Source organism: Narcine bancroftii, chromosome 8 (assembly GCF_036971445.1).
Source record: "Narcine bancroftii isolate sNarBan1 chromosome 8, sNarBan1.hap1, whole genome shotgun sequence".
Classification (NCBI taxonomy): domain Eukaryota; kingdom Metazoa; phylum Chordata; class Chondrichthyes; order Torpediniformes; family Narcinidae; genus Narcine; species Narcine bancroftii.
Window position 1 is genome coordinate 4,412,346 of NC_091476.1, and position 22,735 is coordinate 4,435,080.

General features: G+C 37.3%; 1 protein-coding gene across 6 annotated transcripts in view; it reads right to left on the minus strand.

The window, feature by feature from the left end:
- The window catches only part of ar (androgen receptor), a 123,038-nt gene that overhangs the window by 26,739 nt on the left and 73,564 nt on the right, over nucleotides 1-22,735 (minus strand). For all 6 annotated transcript variants that reach the window (XM_069892721.1, XM_069892723.1, XM_069892724.1 and 3 more), the window contains exon 5: nucleotides 13,697-13,841. In XM_069892721.1, the coding sequence (XP_069748822.1) occupies nucleotides 13,697-13,841 (145 nt within the window). The remainder of the gene's footprint in view (nucleotides 1-13,696; nucleotides 13,842-22,735) is intronic.

Below are 22,735 nucleotides of genomic sequence, written 5' to 3' on the forward strand. Positions count from 1 at the left end.
GCAGTGAAAATTGCCAATCACCGCCAGTGGATTGCAGGAGGCCCAGATCGGGGCCCGGGCATCCGAGATAACCAATTGGCAGCCAACCCACTCGAGCCACACCCTGGTGGTGACGCAGCTGAGCTGACTATAAAAGGCAGAGCTGGCACTCAATAAACTCAAATGTCGGATGCACTCTGGTGTGTGGGTGTCCTTCTTCTCCTGTGGATTTGAGCTACAGCCTTAGGGCTATAACCTAGCTGTAGCCATAGTAACCTTGCTATGCAATATTGTTGATATGAAAAGAAGTACTGGTAATCTGCTGATCATATACTACAATATTTGTTCCTTCAGGGGTAAGTGCAAGAATGATTGACATATGGATATCAAAGCTTCTTTACCATGTCTCTGGGCTTTAATAACAAAACAATTTACAATTGTAAAATACACAGCCATGTCTATGAAAAAGCAACCATCATGTTTTGTTTTATTTATCCAGCATTCTGAGATGCATAATTTGAAATTCAGTAAACATAGATACACAAAGTGTAGTGAATGTACAAAATGAGATAATGGTTTGGGCAATGGTAGTAATTAAGTTCATGCTTTGTTAGGTTGATGAGAAAAGCTGAGTAGATTTTAATATAGATTTGTGCTTACCAGTTGATTGCTTTATGATTTGGAATTATAAATCCAAGTATTCTTTTGGTACCAATATAACTTCTCCTTTTAGGCCAAGAACTCATGTCTTCAATGGATTTTGCGCATTTTCGGGTGAATGTATAGATAAAATTCCACATGGCAAACTTGTAATAATGCAAAATGATGCAAAACCAAATCTACTAAATGTCCAACGATCATTGATGTCCGCTGTTTTGATGAGACAATACTAAATCTCAAGAAGACTGTACAAGAACACACTAAAACTTCAGTTGAACAAGAAAATCTGGCAGATGCAGAGTTTTCAGAAAAAATGCTGGATTAACTCAGCATGTTATGAATTGTTCTTTATGTAGCAAAGATAAATATATTTAGCCAACATTTCGGATCGGAGTCCTTCATCAAGGTGTGTGCAAAAAGCAGGCAGGTGCCTGAATAAAATGGTGAGGGAGGGGCAGGGGAAGGAGAACAGGCCCACAGATGAGGTAATAGGATAGGGTTGGGAGGTCACAAGAGAAAAAAACTGGGAAGTGGTGGGAGTATGGTAGCATTCTGAATGGAGAGGGAATGGGTGTAGAGCTAGAGGAGACAGGAGAATGGGAAGGGAGAGAGAGACAGGGGAGTGTCATAATGGTAACTAGAGAAGTTTGATGTTAATAACATCCAGTTAGGGTGGCCTTGGTTTGACGTTGTATGAGACCCTGGACAGATGTTGGCGCAGGAATGGAGTGCAGAATTGAAATGGTTGGCCTCTGGGAGATCCCACCTTTGTTGCAACATAACAATCTGCGAAACAATCTCCCATTTGATGCTCCAACAGTCCTTCCAAGTGAAGCAACCGTTCACTTGTAAATCTCCAGCATTTATCTACTGCATCTGGTGCTCCCGATGTGTCCTTCTCTACATCGGAGACTGGGCTTCATAAGACAAGGGATTGAGTTCAGGAGTCGAGAGGTACTTAGCATATTGCGTTCAGTTCTTGTCACCTCATTATAGGAAGGATGTGGAAACAATGGAGAAGGTGCCAAAAGATTTACTGGGATGTTGCCTGGATTAGAAAGCAAGTCTTATGAGGCAAGAGTGAAAAAGGATGTGAAATTACTTAATAGAGCAGTACAAGATTCTGAGAGGCATAGATAAGGCAGACAGCCAGTGCCTTTTCCCAGGTTGGAAATAGCAAACACCAGAGGATATCTGTACAAAGTGAAGGGAGGAAAGTTTCGAGGAGACATCAGGGGTAAGTTTTTTTAAATTATTCAGACTGTTGTTGGTGCCTCAAATGCCAGGAGTGGTGATGGAAGTGTGTGTAAAATTTATTTTTCAAATGTATTACAATATTCCAAAGTGAGGGCCTGAAGCCAGGCTTACACAGGTCCACAACAATCAATGAAGAGTGGTGGCAAGACCTGTGTCTGGACAGTGTGACTGGGGTCATTAACACAAGATACAAGTTGAAGCAATATAACTTTTTGCACCAGCTGTACCTCACACCACAAAAATTACATAAATCAAAGCCGGAAATTTCAGAAATATGCTTTAGGTGTGGTGTGGAGATTGGCACATTCATTAAAGTTTGTCAGCCATATCTGAAATACATGGGCATGTAGATTGACTAGCTCCCCTTCCTGGATATTATAAAAACCTCCTAGTAGGGAAAGGATTGGAGTTTAGCCATTTTTTGAGTTTGTTTTATTTTAGTTTTTATTCTTTTATTTCACACTTTGGTTATTTATTTAATTAGGTCATTCTTTTTTAAAAAGTCTTTGGTGGGGGCTCTGATCCCACCTGCATTTGTATAATGTATAATCGGTCTGGTTATGTGTTTGTGGGCAAGGAAGGAGGTGGGAACAAAACACAGTCTCTGTTAGTAGGGCACGCATTCTTGACTGAACCAATGCTGAGGTAGTGATGGTAGGGAGCTTTCATTTTTTTCAGTTTAAATATTCACAATAATGTAACCTGATCCAATCAATTTGACACCATGGCAAATAAAGCGAAGCTAACACCTCTTATTCCCTCTGAAACTCAGGGAAATTTGGCATGCCCCTATTATGTCTCATTACTTTTTATAGATGAACCACAGAAAGTATCTTGTCCAGATGCATCATGGATTGATATTGGAAATGTTTTCCCCTTGACAACAAGAACTGAAGGGATTTATTATCGAAGGTCAGGCCATATCACAAATTAGCCTTCCCTCTGACTCAGCCTACACTTGCCATTGCCTTGGAAAAGTAGCCAACAAATTAAAAGACCCTTCCCACCCCAGTGACACTCTTATCTCCCTCCTTCTATAAGGCAGAACATAATGAGTTTGAAACTTTCAACACCAGATTCAAGCGCGATATCTTTCCCGCTGTTATTACTCTTGAGTGATTCTCATTAATAAAATGACGATACCTTTACATGGTTTTAATTGAACTTTTCCCCCCACTTTTATTGCTTGACCACTTGTTGGACTTAAGTATGGACTGACTTGCCTGAATTGCAAGCAAAACAAAATTTCTCAGTCTATTTCTATACATGTGACAAAAAACCCCAACTCAATTCAATTCTTGTTCTTCCAAATAATTTGAATCCAGTACTTTACATTTCAATGTGACTATGTTTATCTCAGATTACAGGGTATATGAAAATGTTAGCCAGTGTGCATGGATAGTAATCCTGTGCCTCATGGAAGCAATCATATAAATCTGTGTTGACTGATGCTATATTAAAACTTTTTGCCTCCTGGAAAGGATTTAATAATTTAAAGCTTGTGTGCTGTTCCTGTTTTTAAACTATCCACCTTGTACCCTTTTCCAGCTTTACATTAGTACAGTAAAATCCCCATAATCTGAAATCCAAATAACTGGCAGCCTCAAGCAACCAGCAAAAATAATTGCAGAAAATAAATAGGTAAAAATTACAAGTTTAAAATTGGTGCTACGACAGGTCAGTTTGCCAATCACACAACATGCAAATCTCAAGCAACTGGCAAATTCACATCTCTGGCATCCACCAATTCCCAGAGGTGCGAGATACTGTTTTTTTACTGTATTTAGGTTCAGACAATGACAGATGGAATTGATCGCTGACAAGTGAGAGGATAAACGAGATTAGGACTTTTAAAGTAAAAGGTAAGATATTGTCCAGTGGAGCAGAACAGAGAGATCTGGAATACAAATACATAATTCCTAGAAAGAAGCATCAAAGGATTGAAGAAAGCTTTTGGCACAATGGCCTCCATAAATCACTGAGCAGACGAACTGGGGGGGGGGGTTATGCTGCAGACATTAGTAAAGCAAAATTTGGAGTAATGTGTGCAACTTTAGTCATCTACCTACAGGAAAGATATCAGTAAAATTGAAAGCATGCAGAGAAAATTTACAAGGTTATTTCTAGACTTGAAATGCTAGGTTATAGGGGAAGTTTGAATGGCACATCTTATTCTCTAGAACATTGGATAATGAGGGGAGATTTGATAGAGGTATATAAAATTATGAGGGATACAACCTCAGTAAATGCAAACAGGCTTTTTCCTCTGAGGTTGAGTGAGACAAGAACTGGAGGACATGGGTTATGGGTGAAATGTTTCATACTTAGCCCACTGCTCTACGCATTATATACCCACAATTGAGTGGACAGGCACAATTCCAATGCTATCTACGTTTGCCGATGACACTATAATTGTCAGCAGAATCATAAACGGCAATGAGGAAGTCACAGAAGGGAGATAGATTAGCTCTTTGAGTGGTGTCACATCAACAACTTTGCACTCAACGTCAGCAAAACCAAGATGATGATTGTGGACTTCATGAGGGAGTCAGGGGAACATGACCCAATCCTCATTGAGGGCTCAGTAGTGGAGGGCGTCAAGAACTTGAAATTCCTGGGTGTCAACATCTCCGAGGATCTGCCCTGGAGCCTCCATGTTGATGCAATCATGAAGAAGGCTCGCCAGCGGCGATACTTTGTGAGGTGCTTGAGAAGATTCGGCCTGTCACTGAAGTCTCTCGAAAATATCTCCAGGTGTACTGTAAAGAGCATTCTGGCTGGTTGCATCATTGTCTGGTAGGGAGGTGCCAAATATCAGGACAAGAAGAAACTCCAGAGCGTTGTAAACTTGGCCTGCGACATCTCAGGCACCAGACTTCAATCCTTTGAGGACATCTATATGAGGCAGTATTAAAAAAGCACCACCACCCAAGCCATGGCCTCTTCATTCTGCTACCACCAGGAAGGAGAAGCAGGAGTTTACAGATGGGCACTCAGTGGCACAGGGACAGCTTCTTCCCCACTGCCATCAGACTCCTGAATGATCAATGAACTAAAGACACTGCCTGACTTTACGTGCTCTGCTATTTTCATTTTTTTTAAATATATTAGTGTTGTAAGATGGTTCATAATCCGAACGTTTGCACTGTGACGCTGCCACAAAACACCAACATCTGTGACTTGTTTATGACAATAAATTCTGATTCTTCTGTTTAAGGTGAACATTAGGGGGAGCTTCTTCACTCAAAAGTAGTACAAGCTGCTAGCAGATGGATGCAGGATGGATTCAAGATTTAAGAGAAGATTGAATAGGTGCATTGGAGGGAAAGGTATCAAGAGTAGGTCGATAGAATGAGGTGGTGTAAATAGTTTGGGACAGACTAGATGGACCAAATGACCTGGTCCTGTGATGTAATATTCCAAGGTTCCTTTACCCTACTCATTTCCTGAAAAAAACCTCCACATAAAAGAAATTGCATTGTGAAGAGATGATTGAGAAATATTTTGTATCGTGCTAATACTTGTGTAATTGGATCAAAAGGAGAAAAGCAATTTTTTTGATTTCATGTAGAAGCTAAAACAGTTGATACACCATATTACTTAAGAAAGAACATGCCTATCTATAAGGCAGTGTTTCTCTGCCTTTTTCTTTCCACTCACATCCCACTTTAAGTAATCCCTAGGCCATTGGTGCTCTCTGATTAGTAAGGGATGGCTTAAGGTGATATGTGAATGGGAAGGTAAGGCTGAGAATCACTGCTCTAGATTCAATTGTAACTGAAATATTTTGCTTGAGAAAAACTGTCATTGGCCCATTTCCTTTGGAGTTATGAAACCGTGCACCCAACAAGTCAATTAGGGATGATTAAAACTGGTTTTCAAACTGTTCCATTCCACTCATCAATCCCTTACTAATCACAGAGAACTGATGGCATAGGGATTACTTAAAGTTGTATGTGAGTGGAAAGAGAAAGGTTGAGAACCACTGCTCTAAGGTAAATTTATATCTGGCACAAATTAATGTAACAAAATATCTCCCATCAGGACAACTACTCAGAAATTTCATCTGCTTTACCAATGTTTTTCGGGGAATCTCACCTGGTCTTTTCATTTTCTAACCCCAAACCCAGGGCGATTGGCTTCTAAATGTTTTCTTCAATTAAGGACAATTAGACAAAGACATTAAATGCTGGCCCTGCCATTTGTTCACATTCCATGAACAAAAAAATGGAGTGACAGGATTAAATGTGAAACAAGTACTGTAATTAAGAAAAATTTGGAAAGTGATGGGTGGAAAAAGATTAATAGGACTCAAAAGCAAATATAAAAGTCAACCAGATGAAAGAAGAGCTAAAATATTTTACAAATATAAAATTTGAATGCATCAATAAAATTATAGAGGCAACTAGATAAAATTAAGAAATGTAAGCAAATCTCAAGGAGATATCTCAGCAAGTCACAATGACATACATCCAAGGCTAGCATAGATCAAGAGAAGGTAATGGAGGTTGTGGCTGTTGTTTATCAAAGCTAGGTTGAAGCATACACTGGATATGAGATTGTTGGCCACCAGCTATCTACAGTAGACAATAGACGGATTATTTGGGGGCAACACTTAGAAATATCTCAGATGAATCAGGGTAATTATGAGAAAGTTTGTATTATTAGTAAGTCAAGTACAAGCCCACCAACTCCCACAACTGCCTTGACTATACTTCCTCACACCTTGTCCCCTGCAAGGATTCTATTCCCCTCTCTCAATTTCTGCCACATCTGCTCCCAAGATGAGGTCTTTCAGGCCAGTTACTATTTGTTAATTTCCCCTTTGGTCATTTAATAGTAAAAAGTAATTTTACAAAGATTATTCTTTGCAATTAGATACAAAGGGCTAAGGAGTAGTAATTCAATGGAGTGGCCCATTAGTACCTCATTTCTACTTTAGCATTTTAAGTTGCCAAGAGCCCCCATGAAATGTTTAATTAGAAATTGTTGATGGAGAGAACAATGAGTTGTTCCTAATTTTAAAAGCATTGTACCTTTATGCTTCAAAAGGTTAGTGACAAACCTATCTAAAAGTTTAAAAAGCATGAGCTTTTAGATGTTAAACAGCATCAATTATCCGAACATCATCAACTGAACAATAATGGCAAATTAAAAAAAAACAAATTATGGCAACTCAAATTAATGGAAATAGCACTTATGTACTAATGGTACATTAGTTTAAAATTTCATGAAGGCATGATAATTACAGTATGCTCTTTAAAGTTTCAAAATACTTCAACATAAATCCAATAACAAGTTCACTAAATTTGTGCTCCTGCAGAGATCATGATTAAAGATCAACAATATTGCAGATGGCCACAATGGCTGCATAAATTCAGCTCACTAAATGAGGAAATTCATTCCCAGGTTTTTCATCCCCATGTACTATACTTTATGTAGAATCATGTTTTTGCTCAGCCAACATGATATTCGTCAGCTCAATGTGTTGTGCTGCATTTTCCTATTATGAGCTAACTTTAAGAATAATGACTGAACCAGTAATCCTGTGTAAGGATGATGACTGACTGAAACAACAGCTGTCCCAATAAGTCTTATAAAGCCATAATTAGAATCAAAAGGGCACTAAGTTAATGAGAAAAATATTTAAGGAGAAGTTATGGGTCAATGTTAAAATGGTAATAGTAAGCGAAAAGTTTAGAAGCCAGTAGAGGGAAGCATCTACGTGATGGAACAGGTAGATGAATAGTGCCAAATGTACAAGATAAAGTGAAGCAAGCAGAGTTTTGGATCAGCTGCTCACTGAGGATGGAAGTTAGAAGTTAAGCTGGAGGTAATAATAGCATGAACTTGGACTTCAGCATCAGTTGACTGACACAAGCTAAGTTCATGCTAATGGTGGAAGTGGGTAATTTTGGTGATGGGGTCAGAAATCTATGTCAGAATTAGAATATAATAGTGAAAAGCCTTGTTTAATGTGAGATGTTGGCTCTGAAAAGGCAATAAATCAGTTGTAACAATAATGCATTTCCAAAGTATTGAAAACAATAGATTAATCTTCTCAACATTAACTGGAGAAAACTGTATCTTATCCAGAATTGGAAGACAAATAAATCCACGTTACAGATAAATCCACGTTACAGCATGTCGTGGACTTAGAATAAATAAGGTGAACAGATGGAGCTTGGTACCATGATTATACATATAGAAATGGACACAAAACCTTCTCATGATTCCATTCTATTTGAAGAGGCATTTGTCACATTTGACTAGGGCAATTTTAAAGAGTGACATTTGGAGACATTATTATATAAAGCTGCGTAAACCATAGACAAGATTGAAGAACCAATGAAGAGGAAGAAAACAAACCATTATACAGCATGAGATAATAGTTTGCAAGGATAAAGATCAGGGATGAAACATGATAGGCTGCAGACACTGTGATTGTAGTAACACACTGAAACACAGGAGGAACTCAACTGGTCTTTTCAGCATCTATACGAGACAAAGAAATATTGCTGACATTTCGGGCCTGAGCCCTTCTTCAACATAAAATAAAAAAAACAGAAGCAGGATATATCAGAAAGTCTCAGAATTCAAACAATAGGGGGAGGAATTCAGACCAACAAAAGGTATTAATTGGATATGATAAGAGACTGGTAGAATATATCACGAATGTGCGAAAGGAGACAGGGAAAGGAGAGATGATGGGGGAAGCAGGAGGTTGGTGGTGGGGAATTTAATTAAAGACAGAGAAATTGATATTAATGGCATCCAGTTGGAAGGTGACCAGTCGGAAGATGAGGTGTTGCTCCTCCAATTTATGTGTGGTCTCAGTCTGGCAATATGAGACCATGGATAAACATGTTGGCAAGGGAATGGGATGGAGAATTGGAATGGGTGGCCACTGTGAGATTCACTGGACAGATCCGAGATGCTCAACAAAGTGATCTTTCAGTCTGCATCCAGTATCTCTGATAGAGGAGACCACAGCGGAGCACTGCATGCAATAGATGACCCCTGCAGGTTCACAAGTGAAATATTGGCAAGACTGTTTGGGGTACCAAATGGTGCAGAGAGATGAGGTTAGGGCACAAATGGAGCATCTCCTCTGGTCACAGGGGTAGGTCCCAAGGGGACAGTTGGTAAGGAGAGAGGAGTGGACAGAGAGTAATGGAGGGAGTGATCCCTGCAGAAGGCGAAGAGGGGAATATATGTCTAGTGGTGGGATCATGTAGTAAGTGGTGAAAATGACGGACGAGGTGTTGGATGTGGAGGCTGGTGGGAGATAAGTGAGGACAAGAGGAATCGTCTCCTTGTGCACGTGGGGGCATAGGGGGCCAGGGCAGATGGAGGATATGGAGGTGAATGTCAAGTTGATGGTGGTAGTGGGAAAGCTCAGGGATGCTTAATTTGAAGAGAGGTTAATGAAGGTTTTGAAGGAGGGCAAGAGTACCATGAAGAGCAAACAGTCTTAAAAATGATTAAAATGTGGGATTGGGAGATTGATGATTATGATATGGAGAAGCAACAGGAAGGTTTAATGAAAAAAGATGAATTCAGAGGGCATGAGGGGATATTGCAGGGAAATTAGTGGATTTTGCAGGTGAGGGATAGGCTGGAAAGGAAAGTAGAATATAGAAGAAAAAGATTATTTCAAATTTAATAGCCAAATATTTCTCTCAGTGCTTGTTGCAGATGAGAGGAGGAGTGATGATAGAGACAAAATAAACCATTATGCACTTTGATTTTCCAGAACTCTAATCAAGTACATCTAAATACTGGTCATGTAAAGTTCAATGGTTTCATCATTTTGCATTCATATGACAGCTTATTCTACACATGCAATTAATGGTAAAGTGGGCCAATTAAAGTGGGTCAGCACAATCTGTCACAAGAATTGATTCCTGGACTGCATTAGGGATATCCAAAGCACAATCTAAATATAGATTCAATACAGATTCAATACTCAATGACGATTTCAGGTAGCTGGATAACTCTAGAAAGTTTTTCTGCATTGGTTTGGAATTGCTCTTGGATTAGTTTCAAATGGAATGCAGAGTTGGAAGAAAGGCCTAGAATACAATCAGAAGAAGAAATATGGAGAAGGACTATTATTTTGCAGCGCTTTGACCCATCCAAGGCCAATATACATCAGAAAGCGCATTTCTTAACATTTGCATTGAATACTGATTGTAATTATTCAGATGTTACTGGAGTCTGTAAGGTAAAACATCATGAGATGGGAATGTGTAAGGAGTTACCCTGGGCAGGGCTGTAACAAGATGTGAATGCATCCTTGTACTTACAAGATAAGAGAGACATTGATGGATTGAGAGGCAGGAAGCTAGCAGGGAAAGGATAGCAACAGTTTTAGTCATTGGACAAGTAATGATATGATGATGTTCTAAGCACGTATCCAAGGGTATAAAAAATCACCATTTTGCTGATAACGGCAGAATGCATTCTCCGACTAACATTGTTAGTCGCAAGTGTTACAATCCGGTAATAAAGAACAAAGAACCCTGATTTCGACTCAGTCTGGTGTTTGTCTCACTCATTCATGAACAAAGCAGACCTAACAATTCATGAAAGTACTTGAGCTTGTGGTGGTCTGAAAATCTGTTGTTGGTGTCCTAATTTGATGCAAGTCCTGTTCATGGTTTTTAACCTCTGCTGTTAAATGTTGACATTAAAATTTTCATCCCGTTTTCAAATCCCTCCCAGTTCTTGCTTGCCCTTCCAAATTTTTGAATTTTCCTTTTGTTTGGTGACATTCCTCAGTAATTCTCTATTTATGGGCTTTTGCTTGCCCTTAAATTTAATTGTTCCACCAAGGGTAGTTGTGCGCTCAGTTGCTACAATTCAGACTACTTAAATTCTCTCTGTAAAACTCTGTTGCTCTTTCCTTTGAGGCACTCTTTTAAGACCTTCTGCATGGCCTGGTTTCACTATATTTGCTTGATAAAGTTCCTGTGGCGATAAGAAATGCTTTGAGATGGCCTAAAACTCAAAATAATACATAAATTGAAATTGCTGCCATTGATTTTCTTTAAGGATCCCCGTCATACCTGTCTTTATAGCAAAACTGTTATATGCATATACCCATTTGACTCCCAAACTCCCTTCATCAATGAATTTTATTGATCTCTACTTGTGGTTTTATAACCACCAAGATATCACCTAACTAATGATGATGATGGTACATGAGCTTCTTGGCTTAACTTGAAAGCCTAAAAGATAAACTGAGCAGATCTAGACTGAAAAATTAGAAATATGTAAAAACACAATGCTGGAGAAATCAGTCAGTCAAACAGTGTCTTTTAAGTAGCAAAGGTAAAAATACAAAACCGACGTTTTGGGGTTGAGCCCTTTATCAAGGTTTGAAAAAATGTCAGCAGGGGTCCGAATAAAAGAGTGGGGGGAGGCATGACTATGTACATTTTAAAAATGGTCCATATCTGCAAAAAGATTGTTTGTCACAAAATAGCTTGAAATGAGATACAGAAAGAATGCAACCCAAAGATTCATGATGGAGAAGGACTATTATTTTGCAGTACTTTGTATTTCCAAGATCAGTGTGCATCTGTAAGCTAATTCCTTAACAGCCATTCTATTTAACACATTGTATTTATTGAGGTTATCTATAATATTCATAAAGCAGCGTAAAGAGCCAATTTACGGTTAAAACTTAAGATTCAACTTTGATATTTCAGAAAGTGCAATAATCAGAAGCCAAAACACCATTTTTCACCTGATGTATGTTCATACATGTCATGCTGTTGGAAATTGTGATATTGAAGTGTCCCTTTTTCGGTACATTTTTGAACATGAGAAACAAATGTTAATTGGGCCTGTCAAACCAAGAACCTAAAAGAGAGCAGAACTATAAACAATACTGATGAAAACTGAATTGCACCATGCAGTAACAGGGAAGGACTATTAAGTTGAATCCATAAGCTATGATTAAGACTGAATTCAACACTGAGAGGTATAATAGCTGGAAGACAAAATACAACCTTGCAGCTCCAAAAAGCAAACTGATCATTTGTGTTTGTGCTTTGATAAAATATGTAAATAGAAGCTCTTGCTCATAACGATATTTACTTTAGCTGTTGAAATGCATCGTTTCTTACAGCAAATTAAGCTAGAATTTCCTTTTGTCATGTGCAAAAACGGCTTAAAAATTTGTTTCAGCTTGTATAATGTTTTTCTAAGAGATCATGAAGCTTTTAAACTGGTTTTAAATTGCAGCACCTGTTCTTTACAGTCCCCACTGCCATAAAGATGGAGATCGAATTTGTTTAAATAATACAACTGTGAAAAATGTACTATAGTAACGTGATAGGCAGTTCGGTTATTTGTGACTTTCAAGGACTGAAAAGCAAACAACGCACTGTGTATTTGCAATTTTCCATTCTTTCTTACAAGCACCATTCCCAGTTGGGATCCCCTGATCATGAATGAACCCTAAATCCCTTCTAAAGTTTCCTATCAATCTAGTTTGCTCCATATAGAGTAAGAATTGCACATAGCTTATGTAATAAACAGAAATTACTCAATATTTTTAATGGTAATTCACCGTTATAAAATGGATGTGTTCAAGCAGATAAATAAATATTGAGTCAGACCAAAGGAAGCAAGTTCATGTTGAGTCACAAGGGAAAGGTGTTAACTTTGTAGCAAAATTTTTACCAGCAGGTTTAAGCAAATAAACCCAAGGAATTTGCGCAGTGGGTACTGAGAGTCCATAGACATTCTTTGCATATTTTCATAAAAATTATATACTGGCTTTTACTGATGTAATTGTATTTCCATAAAAACTTACAAATTGTACTTTTTTTCCTAAAAGCTTCTATAGTCCATTTCTTTGCTGAAGATTTTCAATGTACTATCAAAATGAAACTATTAGACATCATAAAAAATTAGATTTGCATGTTGTAACCACATTGCAGCTAAAAAGAAACAGGAGACAACAACCAGGTTAAAAAAAAGTCGAACCCACAATTTTTCATAACCTTCTGGTTATGAAATGTTGGGCGGGGAAGCTGAGAGAAAATAGCTGTAGCATTTAATGGGCTTATTGCAAAATGCTTTGCTAAAGAAACTCAAAAGAAAAGCCATTTTGTAATTGGCGCATTTGAAACTAGTTCATAATAATCAGTTTAACTCTAAACAGAAAAGATCATCTTGAACAAAATACAACTCTAGTAATAGAGATACAAATCCAGACAGAAATTTCCAAATTAATAATTAAGCCAAGGCATATTTGCAAATTTTTTTGAAATTAAGTAGACAGCCTTGTTAGAAAATACAACTAATTACCATTCCAATCAACACAAACCAAAGATAACTCAAACTGTATGAAGAACTTATGAATTATTAGAATTAGGCACAAATCAATTGGGTTCCAATATCCAAAACAAATAATTAGCAATATTACTAATTTTTATCATTTAATAATGAAATAGAAATATATATTTGGAACTGACATAAGCTTTGTCAGTCAAACCCATCTTTTGCTACTTGTCTAATTGGAACTGATCCAAATGAAATAAGCAGTCCCTGAAGAAGACCAGGAAACAAGATTCCAACACTGCTCAAGGTTGCAACAAACGTGAAATTTCATATCCCTATCATTGAGCATATGAATCACGTTTCTTATTCAGAAAGGGGAAGACTTCTACTACAAATTAAGTAATTTTCAGGATTTATTAATTGAAAAATTAACGTGAATTGCTTATAAATAATATCATTTTGACCTGAATTGGAGACTCCTACCAGAAGTATATTCACTTACTCATTAAATACCAAGTCTGGTGCAAAGTAGAGCATTCTGGCATTCACAATTCTATAGGACCTCCATCCCATTGCGAAGACCATAACTGCCATCCACGAATACTGTATGAGACTCATTTGGTCATCCACATGTAAATTGCGAAAACCTGCAGACAAGGAGCACTTGTGCTGAAATAATGTTACAATTTGCAAGAAGCAATACACAGCTTGGCAAAGAACAGATCTTCTTAGCAGATAAGCACCAAGGGCAATTTACTTATGGCGCAAATGCATAAATCGTTATGGAGCTTGTTGCATGGATAATGCTGTGCAATCTTGACTATTCACATGGTCAAATTACAGTACCAGCATTCGTTCAGGAAGAACTGATATTTTCCACTTCATTGTAAATCGGTAGGTCTTAATATTACACAGCAAATTTATAATCCATTCTCTGAGCAGCTTGAAGAATCAAAATGATGAAAATAGTTCACCACCAGAAAATAAAAACAATTCTTTTGTGTTTCTGCCAGCAGACGTATTATTGTGCCCAACAATAGATAACAGGTCATTTCTAACTTGCAGCAAATTAATTTATTTTTGCGACTGCTAAAGCATTCAATTCATGCGGCAGGGCTTTTAAGATGAAGATTAAACTTGATTTATTTTTGCAAAAATAGCACATTGCTTGCTCTCACATGAAATAGAAGCTGATGCAGAGTTCACAATGAAAAGAATGGACTCTTGATTGAAATGCAAGACCCTACAAATAGCTTTATCACATAAAAGATTATAATGCACAATGGAAATTTTATTTCATCCATTAGCTCCTGGCTAGACAGATAGTTATGCATCAGAGAATTGTGAGTGACATCAGGTGGAATGTAAAATTTAAATGCAACAGCTGAGTCTCCTAGTTTAATCATGGTAGTGGAGTTGCACCAATAATTGAGAGATTTAGCAAGGAAGTATCAAAAGAGCAGTGAGATAAATTTCTACATGACACAAAATGTTTCCATAGTATCACAAATTGGCACTGATGTCAACATTTATATCTTGAACTTCTTCCAGACTCACAATAGGATTGTCTATAGTTTCAGCATTTTGTTGGCTATAGAAGTATAATCAAAAGCAAAAATGCATTATTCAGGATGACAAAACTTATACCCTATATCAATTGGTCACTGACTAATTTCAGTGAGTGAAACCATTCCAAAAACCTACAAGATTCCATAATTACGTTGGAGCTCAAGGGTTATCAACTGAAGCATTGACTGCATTTAGGCAATCTATGCCCAATGCCATGATATGCCGATATATTTCAACGAGCATGTACTTTGAAACTTAATTATGCAGGTCAGTCCTCATATGCCAAGAGCTTCTATATTGGTTCATTTTCAAGTATGTAGGTCAATATCAGCATCATTTGAAGGTTCATGAAAAGCTGAAGAAAAGCATCAAGATAAAGCCAGTGATGTCAATTGTCAATTATAGATAGAAACTAATACAAAACATCAAAACAGGTGCAGCAATTAAAATAATATAACTATTGTCTCAAACATGCTTTGCATGGATGGATTGATCAGTAACCCTTTTACAATTCTTCATCTCTTGCAGTTTAAAAATACAAGCAGCAACATCCATAATTTGATGTGGAAAGGAATTTTCATGAATATATCAACAACTACACTTGACACGTCAGTGTAAAATAATGCCAAGAATGAATTTACCAGCAATACAAGATGTTGCTGCCTTCAACGAAAGCCATAATTAAATTGAAGTGACAAACAATATTCACAAATAGCCCTAATGCATTGCGCACTGCACGTCTCTTAATGATTTCTTTTTGTCTGAATGTGTAAAATGACATATACCCAGCGACCTATTCATATTAAATCCAGTAATTTATTTGATCTACCATGTTCTGTGAATGTTGGCAGCTTGAAATGACATGCTAATCCATATTTAATTTCATCTTTTTAAAACCATAACTTACCATTTCTTCTGACTGATTTCCTGTGGATGGAGTAAATATCTTGACAGGAGGATTGCACTGAATCCAACTGGAATCTAATTAGTTGGACCCATTGGAAAAGTATATTACTACTTCAAAACACAAGAGTAAAACATTAAAGGTGGTGCTTCTGTGATAACATTGCTCTTTTCTAATGTCAGAGCCTTGTCTGATCCAAATTGCAGAGTAAATTTCTGCGGCCATTCTGTGGGTTAAGCCTCTGCACCACTAAATTCTAGAGCAAAAGATGATGAAGATGTTTACTATTATGTATCTTAAGATCCCAGTAATTTTTATAATGATTCTTCAAGATACATGATCTTTCTGAACTTGTGTTCCTTTTCTTTTTAATATTTGTTACTAATGGTTATGTCTGAATTCTCTGAATGTCTGAATCAGCCAGTTTGCTCAGTAAGCAATCTGTAGCACTCAATCGAAATCTGCAAACTATGTCCATTTGTCAATTCACCACATGTTCAATGTACAGTATCTAACTCCTGTAAAATATACAAAAATGGTATTTCAAGTCATTTTCCCAAGATTTTCTGATTGCTAGAATAAAATTTCTGTGGACAATCAGGATAACAAGATTGAAATTCATTTTCCTGATTTCCCAGAAATAAATCAGTTGCTTTATCCCTATAATATGTTAAATGAACAGGAAATTATTTGCGGGAACCCAATAAACTCAATAGAATGCGATTCTATTTATTGGCATCACAGTTGTCAGATTTATCCAAAACATATAGTAAAATCAATTAAAATTGATTTTTGTGAAGGTGATGATGAGTTATGATTCGGAACCATTTCCGATTATATAGTGAAGGTACCCACAATGTTTGAAGAATTGTCAAGTTTTAGTTGTAGCAACAATGAATGAATAATGACGTATTTCCTAGTTAGGGATGTTGTGTAACATGGGAGGGTAGCCTGTGGAAGTGTTCCAATGCAGCTGGTGACCTTGTTTGGGGGAAAGAGCTGTATGGGGCTGTCCACTGAGGCAGGGATTAGACAATGTTCTTTCCTTCAAGAGGACTGCAGCCTTTGGAACTTTCTTTGTAAAAGGTTAGTTGAAGTAGACCTTGCATATTTTCAAGGCAGAGAAATACATTTTCTTGACAGACATGGGGATAAAAAGTTGCTGGCTGAGATGGGAATGAGGCTACAATCAGCTCTATAAAATTTGTGGATGATACCACTGTTGACTCATCATTAGTGGCTTGGTTATCAAGACAACAACTTTTCTTTCAATTTCATTCATTTATAGACTTCGAGAGGATGGTAAAAACTCAATACTGGTCATCAATTGTAGTCAGCTTTAAGTTCCTAAAGTAAACATCTCCTTTGATTAACCCTGGACCACTAATGTTAATTGAATGACCAAGAAAATGCCCCAACATTATCTACTTCCTCAGAAGCTTGGAAAAATTTGACACAACACCTGCATTCCTCAACTTGAATAGTGATGTTATTTAAAAAAAACCTGTTTCAAAAAAACTTGGAGACTGCTCTGCCCAAGAGCACAAGAAACAGCAGGGAATTGTGAACACTACTCAGACTATCCACAATCCACCTCCCTTCTATCAACTCTATGTACAGATCCTCCTGACTTGGAAAGAGCTGGTGTATTAGAAGACTCTTTCACCCTGGTCACTCTTTCTTCACCTCTTTCCTGTTGGGAAAATGGTTCATGAACATTCTAGTACATGAACTTGAGTTCAACTATGTTCTTATCAAATGGTGAAGCAAGAACAATGGATCAAGTTTCCCATCCTTGCCCTAATTCACATATGTTCATAAAGGACTGGAATATTATCTGTAATGCATGATCTGAGAACAACCATGTCAGACTGCTGCCTAGTAAAATGTGAGAGAGCTCGCTCACTCACTTTAGACACGAGTTCCTGGATTTTAGCAAGAGGGATATTGCAATGACACTTGAGTTGGGAACAACTTTACAATTTTTAAATTTGGTGCATGGATCAAAGGTAGTTTTATTCTCCTGTTTCTTTGATGACAGTTGTGGTATAACTCTGGTCTTTAAAGCAAGCAAAGAATAAAACTAGCAATGACCCATGGACCAAATATCTGTGTGGCTTGTTGCATCACATACAGGCTAGACTGGCATTATTTTGCTTTATATTAACAATATAAGAGGAATAATAATTTGAGCCCACATCTGGAGTATTGTGTGCAGTTCTGGTCTCCTTACTCAAGCATGGAGGTGCTGCTGAGGAGGTTCACCAGGTTGATTCCAGAGATCAGGGGATTAGCCTATGAGGAGATTGAGTAGTCTGGGCCTTTACTCGCTGGAAATTAGAAGAATGAGAGGGGTTCTTATAGAAGGATAAAATTATGAAAGGCTTAGATAAGATAGAGGTAGGCAAGTTTTTTTTCCATTGGTAAGGGAGAACAGAATTAGGGGAGGTAGCCTTGAGATTCAGGGTAGTAGATTTAGGATGAAGATGAGGAGGAACTGCTTTTCCTAGAGGGTGCTGAATGTGTGGCATTCGCTGCCCATTGAAGCAATGGAAACTATCTCAGTAAATATACTTAAGACAAGGTTGGATAATTTTTTTACATAGTAAGAGAATTAAGAGATATGGGGAAAAGGTAGGTAAGTGGAGATGAGCCCATCATCAGATCAGTAATGACACGAGGCATTTCAATTTGGACTGTAATTTTTTTTAAGCAGTTATGTACACCATTGAAATAAGTTCAAAGACAGGAAGTGGGAATGTAATCTGAACAACAGCAGGAGACAGGTTATAAAATGATTAGTGGTGCTGTTCTAGAACTTTTGGATCATTTTTATCATTTATTGAAAGCAAAAGATATTAAAAAATAGATATAGTTCAACTTTTACTCAGTTTTTAAATTCTTGGCATTGTTCATTTTAATTTCTAAAACCAGTGTTCATTTCTGCTTTTAATTAACAGTAAAATTTTAACTGAGGAACTATACCCTCTCTTGCTCCTATTTCTTATAACATATTAAAAATTTAGACATAAAGGACAGTAACAGGCCATTTTGGCCCATGAGCCCTGTGCTGCTCAATTACACCCAATTAACTAACAACCCCTGATAAGTTTGGAATGGTTGGAGGGAACCAGAGCTCTAAGGAGAAATCCACAGAGTCACGGAGAGAACATACAAACTCCTTACAGGCAGTGTGGGATTCAATGCCCAGCCCAATCACTTGCAATGCTAACAATGTCGCCCATTATGTTCTTATAATTATACTATAAGAAAATATCAGAGTAACTAATTTAGTCAAAAAGATATAGTACTATTTCAGAGAACTGATGTGACAGAGTATATAGATAATTTTTTGGGAGATAAATTGGGAAAGGTTTGTTAAAGTAGGTCACATACAAACACTTCAAAACAAATCTTATTTGAAATACTGGAGCTCTGCTAATGCTCGACATATCAGCCCCACAACTTTTGCAAGAGCTTTGGAGAATACCCAAGAGACTTCACTAATGGATTGTTGTTTACAAAAAAGCAACAGATGAGAAAGAGCTTGTCAGAGCCACAGATTGTCTAGATCATGTGGTTTTCAAGCAGAGAGAGTAAAACAGGTTTTCTCTCTGTGTATGTGTGTGTGAGAGAGAGATACAGAGAGAGAGAGAGAGAGAGAGAGAGAGAGAGAGAGAGATCACTTCCACAGTGTTACAACCAGCAACAGCAGATGGGACTGGAACAGGACAAGCTGGCAAGCTTGTGAAGAACCCCATTTGGAAGATGGGTTGTGAGTTCTTAATTCAGTCTGGTCAAAGCCCTTGTGGGTCATGCAAGAGGAGAGAACTGGCTGTATAATGTTTCACTTGGAATAAGAAAAAAAAAGTAACTCTGTGGTGACCTGAAAGAAAGAGGTTATCATCTGGAGAACCCTGAAGGGGGCAAGTTTCGTCAGCAAGACACTGAAGTGGCTGGGTGTCCATCATACAACAAATCTTTCTTTGAAAACTGACAAAAACCTTCCAGAGCAGTAACCATTTACCTTTCAAGCACCAAAGCTTGGTGAACTTTATAAATGTTAAATTCTATGCACAGTATAAAAATTACCTGCAACCAGTGAACTTGGAGGAATAAGAAGTGAGATTGGACTGTGAACCAAAGAACTTTTCTGAACTTACACACACATTAAATACACATGCGATTAGAATTAGAAAGGGGTTAAGTTAGGTTAGTCAAGTCAATCTTGATAAGTTAAAGTGTGATTCTGTTTTCATGTTTAAAGATAATTAAAAGCAACTTTTGTTTACGTAACCATTTGTCTTGGTGAATATCTATTGCTCCTGGGTTTATGGGTCCTCTGGGCTCGTAACACTGGTCATTTAAAAAAACACAGCCCAATAACAACAGCAAATCACTTGCTACAACAACCAACAACAAGGTTTCTTAAGCATTAAAATGTTAAATTCTTATCAAAATAAAATGCTGGCTACCGCTGATCACTGACACTTCCTCACCAAGACCCCATTCATGCCAGGAGCCCAAGGGTCCCGCTCCTGCCCATAAGCTGAGATCCACTGTTGCTGCCACCGGGAGCCCAAGATCTGCTGCTGCCGATGCTGGGAGCCTGAGGTCCCTGGTCAGTTCGGCTCCAAAAAAATTTTGAATAAATGAGGATTTTGGAGAAACAAAGTTGTACTTGTATTATTACTGAATTATATTGATTTTACACATCTATCCACCATTTCAATTCATGCCAATTGGATATTAGCACCACCAAAAAACATGGTTATATGAAAATCTGTGAGGCAGAGGAACCATGTGAGGAATTCCAGTTTGCAAAGTCTCTAACATTTTGTTATTTAGAAATCCAAATTCTAATAGGAAGGGCACATTCTTGTATCTCAGTTACTTATTCAAAAACTTTCCATTCTTGTTCCTTATTTATTAACTTCAACCCACACAATTACATTTCCATCAGATCAAATAGAAATATTATTTTTGTCACATGCCATCAAAACATGCACAATGAAATCTTCATCACCATTTATAAATAAAATATGGGGAAAATTTTTGTTTCATTTCTGCGTAAACATTTATCAGATGTTTGTATGCTCTGAAAAAAATATTAATGCATAGCTTTGTATTCTATAGGTTATCCAATTTCTTCCCTTTTATACATCTCTATAATAGTCACATTTGCATTTTTCCTTTCTTCCCATCAGTCGTGTTTGCGCACTAGTGTGACCAAATTTCTTGTGGAATATGATTTGTTTCCAAAAGATAGCTTTACTATGAACTTTCATTGTTGAATTAATAAATTCCAACAATGAAATGGCTTGATGAGTGGTTCAGAACTGTTTGCTATATTCACAAAATAAGCATTTTCATAATTTTATTAGTGAAACTATGTCCTTTACCAATTCAATGTTCAAAATTTAGCAATCTCAGGATGCTACAAATGTTTTATCATTTTAGATAAAAATCATACTTTTGACCAGATTTGTTTTAATAAAAAGCTATACTGGGTATAGTTCCTCAGTTAAAATTTTACTGTTAAGAATTAACAGAATTAATGGTTAAAAAACACTGTCCAATTGAAATACCTCTTGTCAACCTCAAACTGAGACCTTCCCTTCTATGATGCTGTTGTATCACAATCTCAAAATTAAATAAATATGGGTCTACTGACTTGAAAATAAAATGACAATCCAGAAACTAATAACTAAATGAGTGATTAAAGTCTGAGAAAATAATTATTATTCATGAAAAATTATAATTTCATTACATTCAAATTACCAACATAAATTCCATTTGTGAGAACTTTTATTGAATTCCCAGATTCAAAATGCAAACTTGAATGAGAATCAGAAGTAAGCAGCTCTTTTTGATACTTCATTGATTTTCCAAAAAAAATTCTCAGGCAGAATTACTGCTTAATTCTAGTACAAAAAAACTTCACAGCTTATACATGTAAACAAATAAGAACTGTAAACAGATAATGAGTGTAAACAAACCAACTGTGCAATACAGAAAGAATAAAAAAATTCAATAAGGTGCACGAGTCCTTAAATGAGTCACCTGATTGAGATTGTTGTTGAGGAGTCTGATAGTGGTGGGGTAGCATCTGCTCTTAAACCTGGTGGTGCGAGTCTTGTGGTACCTATACCACTTTCCTGATGGCAGCAGCGAGAACAGAGCATGTGCTGGGGGGTGTGGATCCTTGATGGTTGTTGCTGCTCTCGGACAGCAGCGTTCCCTGTAGATGTTCTGAATAGTGGGGAGGGTTTTGCCTGTGATGTCCTGGGGTGTGTCCACTACCCTTTGAAGGGCTTTATGCTCAGGAGTATTGGTGTCCCCATACCAGACCATGATGCAGCCAGTCAGCACACTTTCCACCACCTATCCGTAGAAATTTGTCAGGGTTTCTGGTATCATATTAAACCTCTGCAAACTCCTGAGGAAGTCGAGGCGCTGACATGCTTTCTTCATGATGCCTTCAGTGTGTTCAGTTCAGGAAAGAACCTCCGTGATAGTGACTCCCAAGAACTTAATTGCTCACCCTCTCCAAGTCTTGAAAGGCTGAATGGGGTTTACAATATCCAGGAAGTGTAACTTTCTTGAAGCAAGCATCAGACAAAGTTCATGTGCCAATACGTGATCCTTTATGATCGGTTTTGTTTTAAAATCCTTCTTATTTCAAAGTAGATACAACAGGCTTATAATGCATGACCAAACATAAATAGAAAAAAGTACAAACTTCAATTGAATAAACATTTCAAGAAGCTTTACCCAGTAAATCTTTCAAAGACAATCTAGCTACATAAACCACATTTATTTTTTCATTCTCCATCAGATATGGACCAGAAATACTAAATTATTGATTGTCATCTTTACTGAGAACTAATGAGATCATTAAGGGAACAAAATTGTGTGAAAATTGTTCCCTAAAGCTTGGAACAGCCCTCTCTGTTATGACTTCTCATTAATTCACTCACAGTAAGGAATACAATTAACATTACAACAAAACCACTGATTAAATAAATCTTCTGTTGGCAGCAAATTAATCTGTTCTCTGGTCTGCAA